At 46.0% G+C, this 15,581-nt stretch overlaps 1 protein-coding gene across 1 annotated transcript in view; it reads right to left on the bottom strand.

Annotated features, from left to right (window-relative positions):
* Positions 1–3,598: 3,598 nt before the first annotated feature.
* The window catches only part of WNT10A (Wnt family member 10A), a 104,388-nt gene continuing 92,405 nt past the window's right edge, over positions 3,599–15,581 (bottom strand). Inside the window, exon 4 of the mRNA XM_069227123.1 lies at positions 3,599–5,357. Coding sequence (XP_069083224.1) covers positions 4,890–5,357 — 468 coding nt within the window. The 3' untranslated portion in view covers positions 3,599–4,889. The remainder of the gene's footprint in view (positions 5,358–15,581) is intronic.

Genomic DNA, 15,581 nt, shown 5'->3' with positions numbered 1-15,581 from the left:
TGCCCACTTCTGATCCAGTGTCGGGACCCCTTGCCCAGCTCTACCAGGGCTCCGCAATCTTTAGAGACAGTGCCCACTTCTGCTCCATACTGGGATCCCATTCGTAGTTCCATCAGTGCACCTCAGTTCACACACTCCAAGCCCCTCAGCTGTGCCCAAACTGCACACACGCTGTCTGCCAGAGCACCTCAGTTCTTACAGTCAATACCCACTGCTGTTCCAGTACTGGGACCTCGGGCGCAGCTCCATCAGTGCACCTCATATTCAGTCCCACTGTCAAGCCAATACTGGACCCAAAAGAGCAAAACACAGCTCAGCCAGTGCATCGCAAGTCTAACATCCAACGCCACTGTTGATGGGAACCACCACAGCTCCGCCAGAATCCATTAGTTCTAACATTCAGTGCCCATTTCTTCTCAGTACTAAGGCTCACGCACAGGCCCTTCAGGACTCCTCGCATCTGTGGTTCAGAGGCAATGCCACTCCCATACTGGGCCCCACTTGCAGCTTCACCAGGGAACCTCCAGGCTAACACTCGGCAACACTGGCACGCCAATACTAGGATCCAAACATAGCTCCATTAACATACCTCACTTCTGACCTTGTGTGCATGTTACTATTGCAGTACTGCAGCCCACATACAACTCTGTCAGTGCACCTCAACCCTGACCTGCAGCGCCCCATTATTTCAAAACCAGGAATTACACGGTGCTCCGTTTCTCATTCCTCACCCGCTGGCTTTCTGTTATTCCAGCACTTGGCCGGGACACAGCTCTGTCTATACCCCCAATCTGATCTGAAACGCCTCAATATTGTTATATTGGGGTTCACATACAATTCTGCTATTGCACCTCCTGCTGTTCTGCAGTGCCCCCTGCTGTTCCACACACTTCTGTTTGAGGACGTGGGGGAGCCAATTAAATCTATTCTTAGCTGAGAAGGTCTGTTTCACCTATCTCACGCCGTTTTTTCCTTTACTTTGTTTACTCTCAATGTTTTCTTTCTCCCCCACTTTTTTGTTTCCAGCTCTTAAAATCCACCCGTTAAGTTTAGTTTTTTCTTTCTACTGTTTATTCCTACTCCTCTCCTTTTTTTTTTATTTCCCTCTTCCTCTTGCTACCTCCTCTTTCAAACTCGCAAAACCTTGGTTATTTCTTTCCTTGTTTCGTTCCTCTCTTTTTTCTTCATCAGGCTTTCATTCTTCAACTATTTTTCTTCTTTTTTCTTTCTTTCCTTCATTCTTTCTTTGTCTTTTTTATTTGCTCTTTCCTTTGACTCAGTATGCGTCCTTTCACTTTTTTTATAGATCTCTCTTCCTTCCTTTCTCTGGTGTCTTTCTTATCTTTATTTGTCAATTCATGTTTAACAATAAATCTCTCTTTTTCCCAGCTGTATGTGGAAGCCACTAGTTACTTGTCGGGACCCGAAGTGTCAAAGTAGTTTTTCCATTCTGTGTCTGTGGAAAATGTGTCAGTACATACATGCCCTGGTTCTTTCGCTGCTTGTTTCTCTCACCATCTCTCTTTTTTCTCTAATGTTCATTTTTCTCTTTCTTTTCAAACTTTTCATTATTTTTTCCTCTTTATGTTTTGTTCACTCGCTTTCTTCCCTTTTTTCTTTCGTCTCACAGGTTTGCTCTATTTCTTCTCTTAGTTGTGTTTTCATTTTCTCGTTTTCTTTCCCGTCTTTCATTTATTTCTTTGCGACCCCTTCTCTTTCTTCCTTTTGTCTGTTGCATTCCTTTCACTTCACTTTTTTATGCCCCATCCGCTTTCTCTCCTGAGGCCTAGTTATCAATGGAGCAACAGGTGCAGTGGCACCGGGGCCTAAGACCTATTGACCTCACTCAACTCTAATTACTGCTTTATTTTCCTACCGAAATTGCAGTCAACTATTTTCCTTTCTTCCTCCAGGGCCCATGACATCATTACTACCCCACTTGTCCTCTCCATCTTTACTCCCGACTCCCTCTTTCCTTTCACCCTCCAATCCGTCCCAAATGATATTTTTGTTATGGTGTTTTGAGCTTTGCACTCTAATGACAAAAGGGTATTTCTGATAAAGGCTTATATGGTAATTGTATATGTTTTAAGATAGAGGAAGAAGGTAAATGGAAGTGCTTTAGTTAAATGCTGGACCTCTGGAATTTAAAGGCAGGAAAAGATGAAATTATGAGGCAGGGTGACCAATGTATGTGGCAAGAAAAGTCCAGTTATGAATTTACAATCCCAATAGCTCAAACTAAAAAAAAAAACAAGACCTATTACATTGCAAATGCCTGTTTTAAGGTGGCTTTAATCTGAATTAGCCTTCTAAGCTGTAGTGAATAATTTATTTCCTATATTTCTATGTACTTTTCTTTTTCTCTCCTTGTGATCACTGACATGTTTATGTTTGGCGCTCCTCTGCCGTTGTGATAGTGCACGTGTAACCGGTGCCATAAGTAAACTAAGTAACAACACTTGCAGCAGGTGGGACAAAGGAGTCAGGCTAACATACTCTGTGCCAGTTCCTCTGGTAAAGGACAGTACTTGGGTAGTTGCAAAAATAGGGATTTCCTAAATCTTTTTGGTCACCACCAACATACTTGCATCCTTAGAGGAAAAGCAGCATTTTATTTAGCGCCCTTAGATAAATCTGGGGGCCAGAGATAGCTGACCCTAAGCATGAGAGCAAACCCAGACTAAGAAGCCATGAGATTGGCATCGGTACCCACACTTGAGCAGGTGCAGCGGGTCACTTTGTTATGTATGGGCGTCTTCTGTGGACAGCTCTGCAGACAACAGCTCATGAATGACAGAATATGGAGTGTAGTCAAAGGGATGCTGAGCGTGGAGTAGACAGAGAAAAGAAAATGATGACAATGAGGATCAAATAAGATCGCGAGAGGCAAATACAAAGATGAAGGAGAATAGACAAAAAGGTGAAAAAGCAAAAACAAGGAGAGGAGAGAAGAAGATGGGTAGATATAGAGGGGTAAGGAAAAAAGGTTCAAATGAAGGCAGATAGAAAGAAATTAAGGGAAGAAGTGGAACAGTAAGAAATATTGGGAGAACTTGTGGAAAGAAGGAGGAATGGAAGGCTGGAGGATGGATGGATGGATAGAAAAGTGAAAGGATGGCTGGAAAGGCTCGGTGGAGGGATGGGTAGGTGAACGGATGGACAGCTGGCTGAAGGAGACTCTTTTAGGCAGGGTGTATCTCGCTCGCTTTGCTCACTCGCTGGTGTTGGCTCTATGGTTCAAAGTGGGGGCTATTTTAATTTTCTGGTTACTCCCTTGATTGTGTCCCTGTAAATAAGGTTTGTTGTGATTGACTTCAAGGAGGCTGAGTGTCAATCCCAGTAAAACGAACCCTGCTTTGGTCCCCATTTGGTTCAGTCCAAATCTACTCCTCTGTTCCGCCTGTGCTTAGGATACCATTGCTACCTGATGATGGCTGATGACAAATCCAATTACACGAGGTACTCAACATAAAAATAGGAAAATGTATGATACATCAATATTTTTAAATGTCCAAAGTTCCACTCACAAGATGTAATGAAGTGTTCCATAAACCATCACTAGGGTCCATCTGCACATGAAAACAACTGACACGGGTTCCAAAATGTACAACATTTTATTTTTTTCCACAATAATAAAATAACTTACCATATACAATAATCAACATAAGAACAATATATCCAAAGAAGTGAGACACATCCTTCAGGGGTGCCTTTTAGCCCCACTTATTAAATCTCTCTTTTAATTTATAATCTCTCTTAAATCGCTTCTCTTTTACTTGATTTAGCCAATGAGTCTCAAAGTCATCTCCATTTCTCTGTCTTCCTCTAAACCACAAAGTTAGGAAGACCAGTCTTCCAATGCATATACTGTCAGCAAATGTCTATAAGGTCTGGGGGAGACAGATGTGTGAAGTGAAGTGGCCATTCATTCATCCTGTTTGGTTCCTCATAATCCGTGAAAGAAGAACATGCAAGGTCAATAAAGTCACTGGGACCATTTTGCTCTTGTAGACTTCAGTGCAGTTTACTCCCACAGGGACAGAAATTTGGACTATGCAAGGAGATAAACGCTCAAGTTTCCCATGCATGGGATGAACTCCCATCACTTTCCTGCTTTCGTGACTGAGATCTTGTCTACAGTATCAGTGGTTCGCTTGCAGATGGGTGCATACGATCACTCCCATAGTAATACTGTCAGTGGGGCACAGAGTGAATCCCCAAATGGTGCCTATGGCTGAGTTACTGGACCTCTTGCTCTCACATTCATCATTTCTACTCAGCTGTGAGCATCAAGTATGGCCCTTCTGGTTCAACATCTTTGCTTTTGCCACCCACATCACACGGAAGGCTTGCTTTCTTTGGGTGGTAGGAGAAGTGCAGGGGTTGGTGCAAAGGCGTGTCAAGACTTGTGAAACCCACCCATGCTAGGGACATCTTCAGGCATTGTCCAGGAACTCTGCAGCCTGTGGTCATAACCAATAGATTCACTTTCTTTAAGCATGAGAATGTTTTTAACTGTTTTCAGGGAGCAAAGGTTCCACATGAAGAACTTTCATGACCTCGCATTCCTGATAACAGTCTTACATTTTTCTCCACAGTTTGTAGTTGATCGTAATTTCCACCAGTGAACCACACTTTGCTCCACGTCTACACCATTCCTATGCCCCACATCTCTAACTCCAGAGGGTTAGGCATGCCTCCATGTGGCATCCCACTGCCGATATTATGACCAAGCACACAACAGTTGCCCCGGGCTTGTGAAATTCAGGCATGGTGCGGTCCTGGCTCCATTCCTTAGAAATATCATTCCTACTCGGTGCGCGCATTCACTTCTGAGGAGGCAGGAAGGGGCGGTGCTAGGGACTGCTTGACTTCCGAGAATCTGCCTACTTGCAGACGCTGACCCATTCTGTGACGCGGCACTCTTCGCACACCACGTAGCAGCACCAGTGGAACTTGCAGTTGCAGCGCTCACTGCGCGTTTGCCTCAGGATGTTGTGGCCCCTGCCACAGCAAAGGCTCTCGCAGTTGTCCATGCCAGGACTGGTTTTGTTGCAGATGCGCCCTTGGGTGCCAGCGGAGTCCAGTTGAGGCTCGCTCTCACAGAAGTCGGGTGATTTCTCGAAGTAGACCAGGCTGGTTATGCTGGACCTTCTCCGATGGGGGATGTGACCGTGGTCCACCTGCCCCGTGTTCCTGTTGTGAGGTCTGATCAGCGTGGCGCCATGGAATCGGTCTTTCAGGAGGTTGCCCACAACTCTGAACTCAGGGGTTACTTGCCAACAGGTCTTGAGCTGGCAGCTCCCGGACGTACCGTGGCATTTACACTTCCTTCCCATGTTGTCCAGCACCACCTGTGGAAGGAGAAGAAATGGTCAGTCAGAGACCCACATTTTGAGAAACTTCCTTTCAAATCTTGTATCTTTCTACACACATTTGTTACAGTCGGACCTGAAGCTCTGCGGGTTTGTTAGTTTACTTGTGTCTTCTGATGGGTGCCATAATGCATTTTAGTTTATCCAGAACCTTCAGAGGTGCAAAAATAAGGACTCAAAACATGACACCCACAAAGGTATGAGTGGGGGTGGGAAGAAAGGTGAAAAACATAGGGCAGCCTGAAGGAGGGGAGCTGGAGGGCTTGGGATTGGGGAGCGGGAGGAGGGGCTGCAGGATGGTGGAGATGGGTGGGAGAAGGGCGAGGAAGGGAAATAAAGGCTGGGTGAGTGGAGTGAGGGGGTAAATATGTAGAGAACAAAAGAGCTAAACAGATGAAATCAGGTAACTGAGAGAGAAGAGGGCGGGGGTAGGAATGGGCAGAAAGATGACGTGGGAAGGATGAAGGTAATGATTGGGAGAGCAGGAGAAGAGGCAGAGTTTGGGAATAGAGATAAAGTTGGGGAGAGCAGAGGAATGAGCTGTGGTGAATGAAGCTGTAGACTGGGAGAAAACGTATCCATAGGTTTGTTTCTGTATTTTGCACAGTACCAACCAGTCCTCTTTCAGCTACTTGGCACTGTTTCCAGGCGCTATAGGCTCACAGATGTGAAAACAAGGGCAGGCACCCTCTCTGAGCAGGCTCCGCCAGCAGAAAAACTGGTTTGAGATACCTGCAGTAATCATCTACCTTTCAGTTATCACCTCTGCTCTCCTTCCACATGTTATCCTGACTTTTAGACCCACTCATTCATCCATTCACCGTCCACTGCCTACACCTATCTGACACTTCCTCCCACAGTCCTCCGCATCGCCCACCTTCCATTTGTATGTTCTAGTGCGTCCACCCAGGCCTCAGACTCCTCTGCATTGTTTCCCCACCACATTTGTACAGAGCCCATCACTCACCCCAGACTCTTTGTAATACCCGACCTTCGGCTCACTGCCTGACCCTCTGTAAAGGTTCGACCTTCAGCTCATCGCCTGACCCTCTGTAAAGGTTCGACCTTCAGCTCATCTCCTGACCCTCCGTAAAGGTTCGACCTTCAGCTCATTGCCTGGTCCTTTTTTAACTCAAACCATCAGCTCATTGTCTGACCTTTTTTTTAACTCAGACCGTCAGCTCATTGCCTGACCCTCTTTAAAGGTTCGACCTTCAGCTCATTGCCTGGTCCTTTTTAACTCAAACCATCAGCTCATTGTCTGACCTTTTTTTTTTAACTCAGACCTTCAGCTCATTGCCTGACCCTTTTTAAAACTCTAACCTTCAGTTCATTGCCTGACCCTTTTTTATCTTAAACCTTCGGCTCACTGCCTGACCCTTTTTTAACTCAAACCTTCAGCTCATCGCCTGACCTTCTGTAAAGGTTCGACCTTCAGCTCATCGCCTGACCCTCTGTAAAGGTTCGACCTTAAGTGCATCTTCCTGGCCCTTTATAAAACTTTGACCTCTAGCTCATTGCCTGGTCCTTTTTAACTCAAACCATCAGCTCATTGCCTGACCCTTTTTTAACTCAAACCTTCAGCTCATTGCCTGGCCCTTTTTTTAACTCAAACCTTCAGCTCATTGCCTGGTCCTTTTTTAACTCAAACCTTTAGCTCATTGCCTGACCCTTTTTCAACTCAAACCTTCAGCTCATTGTCTGGCCCTTTTTTTTAACTCAAACCTTCAGCTCATTGCCTGACCTTTTTTTAACTCTAACCTTCAGCTCAATGCCTGACCCTTTTTAAAACTCTAACCTTCAGTTCATTGCCTGACCCTTTTTTATCTTAAACCTTCGGCTCACTGCCTGACCCTTTTTCAACTCAAACCTTCAGCTCATTGTCTGGCCCTTTTTTTTAACTCAAACCTTCAGCTCATTGCCTGACCTTTTTTTAACTCTAACCTTCAGCTCAATGCCTGACCCTTTTTAAAACTCAAACTTTCAGTTCATTGCCTGACCCTTGGTAAAATTCCGATCTTCAGCTCATCCCCCGATCTTTTGTAAACCTCCGAGCGAAAGCACATCTTTCCGACATTTTATCAAACTCCAGTATTCAGGTCATCACCTGACCCTTTCTAAAATTCTGTCCCTAAGCTTATCGCCTGATCCTGGTAAACCTCCATCCTTCAGCTTATCACCTGCTCCTTGTAAAACTTCGACCTTCAGCTCATAGCCCCATTTAAGCTTATCTCATTTAGAAAACAACATCTGGTAGATGGCTACAAAGTTTGGTGCCTTCTTCCTGTGCAGTTAATATCACAAGCGATGTCAACAGGCAGAACATGTATAGAGTTTTATTTAGTGCCGTGGGGGGGGGTTATTCCTCTGAAAAGCAGTGGTAACAACATTTCCGGAGGATTCTCTGCTGCATGTATTACCATTGTCATGCAACGAGGTTATGGTAATTTCTCGGGTGCAGAAATGTCCATTGGAAGTTACACTTGTGGAGGAAATCTTCTTGTGACAGCTTTTCCAAGAATATTCAATTACCACGCATCTCTAAGTCAGGCGCGTCGCTGCGCAGTCTACCTGGGCGGTGCCAACAAGAGTTACAGTGGTACACGGGGGACCCAGGGTGGACAGGAAGCCAATATCAGTCCTGGCAAAAATGTTCAAACCAGCCCCATGCTACAGGAGGCCATGACTTGAAGGATGCCATGTGGGCATGGTTGGGTGACGGCAACTCATCTGGCTCTGAAACCAGCCTCTCAGCCTACTGCCCACCATGAAAATGCCAGAGTGCCACAATGGCCAGTCCGGCCCTGCCAGGAGCCCACAGAGTAGCAGTTTTCTAAGCATATCCTTTTATATCAACCGGTGAGTAGCAAAGTGAAGCGACTGTGCCAGGCGAGGATGAAGGCAGCCTGCTATCTTGGGCATATGCATTACTAAGCCTTGTAAACGGGGTCACAATGCGCTATATCATGGGACAATCACTATTTATTTATATATTTATACATCTACTGCCAGCATCTTGAAAGCACTTAGATTCCTCAATCAAGCCTGACCTTTCCTTTGATGAGAGAGGAGCCCATGAGAGGAGGTGCTAAATCTGGGGGTGAATGCACAAACAGTCCACAAGGAAAGAAAACAGGAGGGGAAGAGACAATGAGCAGAATGGCAGGAGCCTGGGTACAGTGGCTTGTTTTGTGAGACAGAGTTATACTGGGTGATGCATTCAGTGCCTAATTGTGCCCTATCAGCTGAGGGCCCCGCTCTTTGTGTGGGAGAGGGCATGGACGCTGTGTCCCATTGTCGCGGCCGCGACTGTTTGATGCCAGTGATGTTCTATCACTGGCATCACCCTGAGTTGTCAACGCTTCCTGCAAACACTTCACATCCAATTACTGGCAGGAAGGCAAGGCCACCCCTTGCACTGACAGATCCGGAGGCCTTTGCATCAACAGGCAGCTTGGGAACCACTCATAGAGATATTACTCTGTGCAGAGGCGGCACGGCATGGCCTACAACATTGTCGCAAGATTCCCACCACAGCACATCAATGACCGGAACCTCACCTAACGAGTCGGTCACTGTGCTACAAGCATGCTGCCCATTGCATGGCCAAACAAGATGGTGGCAGAATACGAGATCTGCTCACACTATGCTATGGCAGAACCATCAGTGATGCTGCTGCTACCCACTGTGCCGACAAACAAGATGCTGTCACTGGAAGAGCTCCACTCAAGCCTTACTCTCTGGAAGATCCCTCAATGATGCTGAATGCTACCACTGTATGAACGAAGAAGATGCTGTCACTGTAAGAGCTACACTCAAATCCTACTGTATGGAAAACGCTTCAACAAAGGTGCATGCTACCCACTGTGCTGACAAACAAGATGCTGTCACTGTACGAGCATCACTCAAGCCTTACTCTCTGGAAGATCCTGCAATGATGCTGAATGCTACCACTGTATGAACGAAGAAGATGCTGTCACTGGACGAGCATCACTCAAGCCTTACTCTCTGGAAGATCCCGCAATGATGCTGAATGCAACCCGCTGTAGATACGAAGAAGATGCTGTCACTGTAAGAGCTCCACTCAATTCCTACTCTATGGAAGACGCTTCAACAAAGGTGCATGCTACCCACTGTGCAGACAAACAAGATGCTGTCACTGTACGAGCATCACTCAAGCCTTACTCTCTGGAAGATCCCGCAATGATGCTGAATGCTACCACTGTATGAACGAAGATGATGCTGTCACTGGACGAGCATCACTCAAGCCTTACTCTCTGGAAGATCCCGCAATGATGCTGAATGCTGGCCACTGTAAGGATAAACAAATGCTGCACAGTAAGAACTCCACTCAGGCCTACTCCACGGCAGAGCCCTCAGTGATGCTACGTGCTACCTACTATAAGAACAAGCGCGATGTCTGCTCTGTAAGGGCACCAACTAAATGACAAAATAGCCCTTCAGTGATGCTGGGTGCACACCTACATGAGAGAGTAGGAAACAAGAGGCAACTCATAACCTACTCCATGAAAATGGCCTCCACATTCATTAGCGGCACATTACCCGCTACGCTGCAAGGAATGAGCGCAGGAGAGCAGTGGGTCCAGCACCCCCACTCCACCCCATAAGCGAAACTGTACAAGTAGTTGTTGCATTGCCCACTGTACATGGTGTTAGCCACCGCTAACTCCCCACAGGCCAATTGTGGGCATTACGCAAAGGACTGGATGTATGATAGGCGATCAACAGTGTTAATGCATGCCAGCATGCAGCCAATCACACCATCAGCAACCAACCCCCTAGTCATCCCCAAAACAGGCACACGGGCTAGGGAGACCAGGCGTCCAAGATCTGCCAGGGAGTTCTCATTTCTCTAGGACTGTCCTGACACTGCAGTAAATTAAAAGCATGTCCAGTTTTCTCACAGATGACCGGATTGAGTGTGCACATCACTTGAAATGTTGTGCACACTCAAGTTTCCTTGGACCCTCTACTGTTAATTCGCACAGTAAACAAAAGTTAACTCTGATTATGCCTCCTTATGCAGCTCACCAGGTGGGTGGAGTATCCCAGGAGGCAGAGACGTTTTAATACCTGGGCAGGGCCCCAGCCTTTCGGGAGGCTCCTGATAGAGCCAGCTCTGTCCTGCAGAGTCTGGTCCTGATGACCTTGAATAATACTTACACAGATTTTTAAATACTGTTTCCCTTTAATTAATTTTAACGTGGGTGATTTGTGAGAGTCTATTACATACATTTTGCAGAGAAATGTTGTGTTTGTGCTTCATACACTATTCCACTGGCTGTATCAATTCTGAAAAGGGACAGTAAATGTTTTCTTTTTGGTTTTATGCAAAGGGCATGAAGATGAGTCCCATGTCAGGCTCATGTGCACGTCTCTCTGCCCACGAAGCCCCACAGAAACACATCATAAAGCTTGCACAGCCCGGGTTTTATCATTTGCCTTCTTCCACGTTTAACTTTGTTTTTGTCAATTCACATGAAAAACACAAGTGCAAAGAATATCCGATTGAGCTCGGGCCACATTTGCAATCTCTTTTAATTCTCCAGTGGCCTAGACAAAATTTTCTGAAATGGCCCCTGTAGCTGGCCTTTACTGTCCTTCTTTTATTTAGACTGCCATAGAGGTTTGTGGCACGCGCCCATGCAGTCCTTCTTCTGTGTCAGTGATGCTGACACTGCAGGCCCTACGATTCCTTGATGGGTGACAACATATAATCCTACTTCTAAATCTGTAGCCCCTGCCGAATTTTCTTTTGTAAATCTGATTACCCCAAGAGGAGGGCAAGTAGCGAGGGGGACACTGGCCGTATTGTAAGCAAATGAAACGCTGATCTCTAGGCCCTGGCTCGGTAATAAAATGAAGGCGTAATTGGGTGTAGTGGGCTCTCTTCTCACCTTATCCTTGGTACCACTGCACCTGCTGCAGGCCTGCACCACTTGAGTGGGGAGCAGGGTCTCTGTGCAGCAGAGGAGCCGAGAAAGAGTTGGAGCAAAGTAACAGCGAAGGAGGAAAACCACTGAGGGACCACAGAAGACATTATAAGAGACGTTGATTGGGGAACAGAGGGTTGTGGGGTCGGTTTAAAAGAGCATGAGAAAGAGAAGAGCTAGAGGGTCTCCTCATAGAAGACAAGTGTTAGTAAAGCTGGTCCATCTGGCTTGTTCTTTGTTGCTTTCCGAATTGCAACTGCAGTGCAAGCATAGGCAAAGCCAACAGCGGCGACTAGCCATCTTCGTTTGTTACTTCCTGCACTTTCAAGATTGCGAAATGTTATTTTCTATTCATCGAAGATGGCTACCACGTGGCTTCCAGATGCAAGGTGGTGGCCAACTTTTTTAGCTTAAAAAAATATTCCAAGGTGTCTGCCTGCAGCTTTTGGCCTTGGCAATGCTTGTAAAGTTGCATCGTAGGCATTAGCAAAGCCATGTTATTTTCTGTAAGTTGAAGATGGCCACCACCTAGACACCCTAGTGGCTGACTTAGAACTTTAGATAATCCCTTTCTAAGATGTCTGCCCACCGTCATTGGGTTTGGCTAATGTGATAGCATATTGTTCAAGTATTGGCAAAGCTATTAGCAATGACTGACAGGGCAGGGACAGAGAGGCAGTAGAGACAAGCAATACAGACACACAGCAGCAGAGGGTGTGTATAGCCATTGGTTACTGTGCTGTCTCTGACAGACAGTAGCAAGCTCACACAAAAAACTGAGCCAATGCTCATCTTGCCCACGTTTGTCAGACATGAAACTCACCAGACTATATGCAAAACAGCCAAATGGTTAGGGTTTGATTGGTTGAAAGTGGTCTTCGATATTGTAAAATGCTAGAGCATCCTTCTCACTGTAACATACACCCCTGTAAGGCTACGGTTGGTATTAATATTCTCTGAAAGTGTGACCAGACTAAGGCCTTACTTAGGTCTCAGAGGACGGGTTACTCCATCACAGCGGCGACGGACATCCCATCCACCGAAATGTAAATCCCATTATATCCTATGGGATTTAGATTTTGGCGGACGGGATATCCGTCAGCATTGTAATGGAGTAACCCGTCCCCCAAAATCTAAATCAGGCCGTCACAAATTTTACGGATATCCCATCACCCTATTACAAGTTCCATAGCCTATAATGGAATTGTAATACGGCGGACGGGATATCCGTCACGTTTGTGACGAGGAACCCCTCCGCCAAACTCTAAATCAGGCCCTAACTGTGTACACCCCCCTAGAGTGGACACAACATGGGGCAGAGAGCTCTATTTAATTGTTTCAAATGATTTGGAAAAGACGTTTAAAAGGACTTTTCTGGAAACCAGAGATTTTGCAATGTGAATTTCCGGGCCCCAGGGTACATTTTTACAGAATATGACTCCTCACATTCAAGCTAGAAATGTTCCTAGATTTCATCCTGCTCTAGCTGGCCCTCACCAGAGGGTGCGCCCGCTTACAGGTTAACCCTTTGTAGACCCGCACATGGGTATCAGTCGCATCTTAAGTTTAGAAAGAGGTGCACAGGTGTTGTCAGGCGGGGCTGACAGAGGACCCGCACTTTACTGCACGCTTTTCATGTTCTAGTATTCCCTCTAGGGAAGAGACCGTGGTTGGGCGGGTCAAGTACGTGCGGGTCAGAGGTCAGCCACGTACAGGACCTGAGCAGAAACAGACTCCTCTGAGAAACAGCAGTCCTGGCCGGCCCTCCGGGGCTGTTTCCTGAACTCGGTGTTTGACCTGCACTCCTGGGGTGACAGGGGGCTATCTGTAGGGTTCTTCCCTCTGGAAGTCCGACGGGGCTGTGGGATAATCAGCCTGGACAGGTTTGAAAACGCAGGCCCGACATAGTCTCCAGCAGGGGGTGTGCAAGGTTTCTGGGCTTTCTTTGCCATTGTTTCGTGAAGTGTTTAACTTCCCCCTTCCTTAAGTTCTAAATGCTGCCAGGTTATTTTTCCTTATAACCTTTTTCTTTGCATTACAAGATGCTTTAAATGTAAGAGCAAAATCATTTACACACCAACAAAACCCAGGCGATCAGGCAAATAGAGCAGACCCTCTGTCTGCAAATTTACATTCTGCAGTTTTTTTTTCTCTGCAAGATTTCAAACGTGTACAGAATGTTTCTTCACATGGCTATCTTTTACGACATCGTTTTTTGGAAAAATTGACAATGTCTTACACAAGTGTGGGTGCAACTATCCAGAAATAAAATAATAAATACATTTTGTGGCGGTTGCCCGTGACTTCGCTGTTCCAATGGTCCTCTCCTCCCAGCAACAAGTGCACGTTGTTCAGACTCCAGTGCTTTATTAGGTTCAGCCTCTTCTACTCATTGCCCCAATTCCCTTGAGTGACACTTGGGTTGGTCCTACCGGTTCCAGCAGACATGGGCGACTCCCAAGACCAGGCAGAGTGCCTGCCCGTCCGGGAGGATGCCCAGGCCCCTAGAGACCTGGCTCAGAGAGGGCTGAGAAGGAGATGCTGTGCTGAATATCTCACAAATACCCCAGATTGACCTCAGTGATGCTTGGTGCAATTGACTCATTTTTACTAAAAACTCTCCATATGCACCCCAGAACTCCCAGGGGTCTCCCTACTGCTGCGGACCGTCTAATACGATACGTTTCAGATACAATTCAAAACGTCATCTTCTGAGAAGACGGGAGAATGCTTTGAGTTCTGGGATCTAGAAGCCGACAGTTTGGACAGCTTCATATAGTCGAGCGATAGCGTGCTTGCGTGCTGCGTAGTCATCGTCAGCCAGCGTATTAGCCATGTTTACACCAGGTTATCGACAGGTGTGTGAGGCATGTTAACACAGTTTGTTCAGTGGTACATTCAGGGGCACAGCTTAGTCAATGAGATTTTGGGGTGTTTCCCAACTAAAACGCAGTGGGCTGCAGGTTGGAGGAGTGAGATGACCAGGGTTTGGGCTGGGCGTTCACCGTGAGGAACAGGGTCAGTACTGATTTTCAGTAGGTGGGCCTCTGTCTGGAGTGACATAGTGGGAGAAAGGTGATGGGTTGGAATGTTACCCAAGTGATTGCCACTGGTTAGAATATTTGCAAGCATTCATCCCATCATATTTTGGGGTGTTTGATTGCCAGCAGTATGTCAGGAAACCTGGGACTGGCACAGCTTACCATGTCTACTTAATGCCATTCTCGGCGAATACCAAAAGGTAGTAAATTTGCATCCATTAAAGGAGTACTTCTGTAGGCGCAGATTTACTATTTTTGTAAACCAGTCACTACATGAGCAGGACTCACAAGGGTAACCAACACTTTTGAGTAATTCAGTCGTTCGAGTAGGTTTCCTTTTATGGCTATTCACAAAATCCAAGTGCAAATTTACTTTAAAAATACAACTTGCTTGTTTCCACCATGGAGAGCCTGGGGGCAATTCACAAACTGTATTTTGTAGTACTAAAATACTACTACAAACATACTACAAAATGCTATTCACAAACTGCACTTCTAAAGTATTACTGCAAGAAAATAGTACTCTAGAAGTGTAGTTTTTAACAGCATTTTGAGTATGTTTGCACTGCTTGTGTTGTACTACAAAATGTACTTCAACATGCCGTGCGGTTATAACTGCAAGGCTTTAATGTTGGTGGAGGACCATTATTATCTATGAAATGAATTACGAGAGGTACTTGTACAGCGCACACCCTGAACTCGAGTATTCAAAAGTGCTTCACATGTGAGAATAATGTAAAAGGATGCTCTGAAGCAAAATCTTTGACTAGGATCACACAATTGAGCAGGGAGAGCTACTATTTTTTCCCAGGTTATCTGGTTCACAGTTGAAAATTCAGGCAGCGGCTTTATATCTCTGTCTCTCTCCTGTTTTACAGACAAAGTAACTGTTTTGTCTTTTATTTTTGAGGCACAGACCCAGCTTGGGGACCCCTGACCCAACTACCAGGCCAAGAATGCATTTATTTGCGGAGTGTCACATCCCAAACAGCCCCCGGCCCCCGAAGCTATATCCCTCGTATGTAAGCCAGGTTTACGCCACTTTACTTACTGGTACATTAACTGAGCCATGTTTACAGCAGTTAATCAGTAGGCCCATCAGCCATGTTTACACCAATCTATTACATGGTACGTCAGCCGTGTTTACACATGTTTAGTATATGGTACATCAGCCATGCTGTACAAAATTATTAGCGGATATGGGTCAT

The sequence above is a fragment of the Pleurodeles waltl genome, chromosome 3_2, assembly GCF_031143425.1.
Source record: "Pleurodeles waltl isolate 20211129_DDA chromosome 3_2, aPleWal1.hap1.20221129, whole genome shotgun sequence".
Lineage (NCBI taxonomy): Eukaryota > Metazoa > Chordata > Amphibia > Caudata > Salamandridae > Pleurodeles > Pleurodeles waltl.
This window is presented reverse-complemented; position numbering and strand designations above follow the sequence as displayed.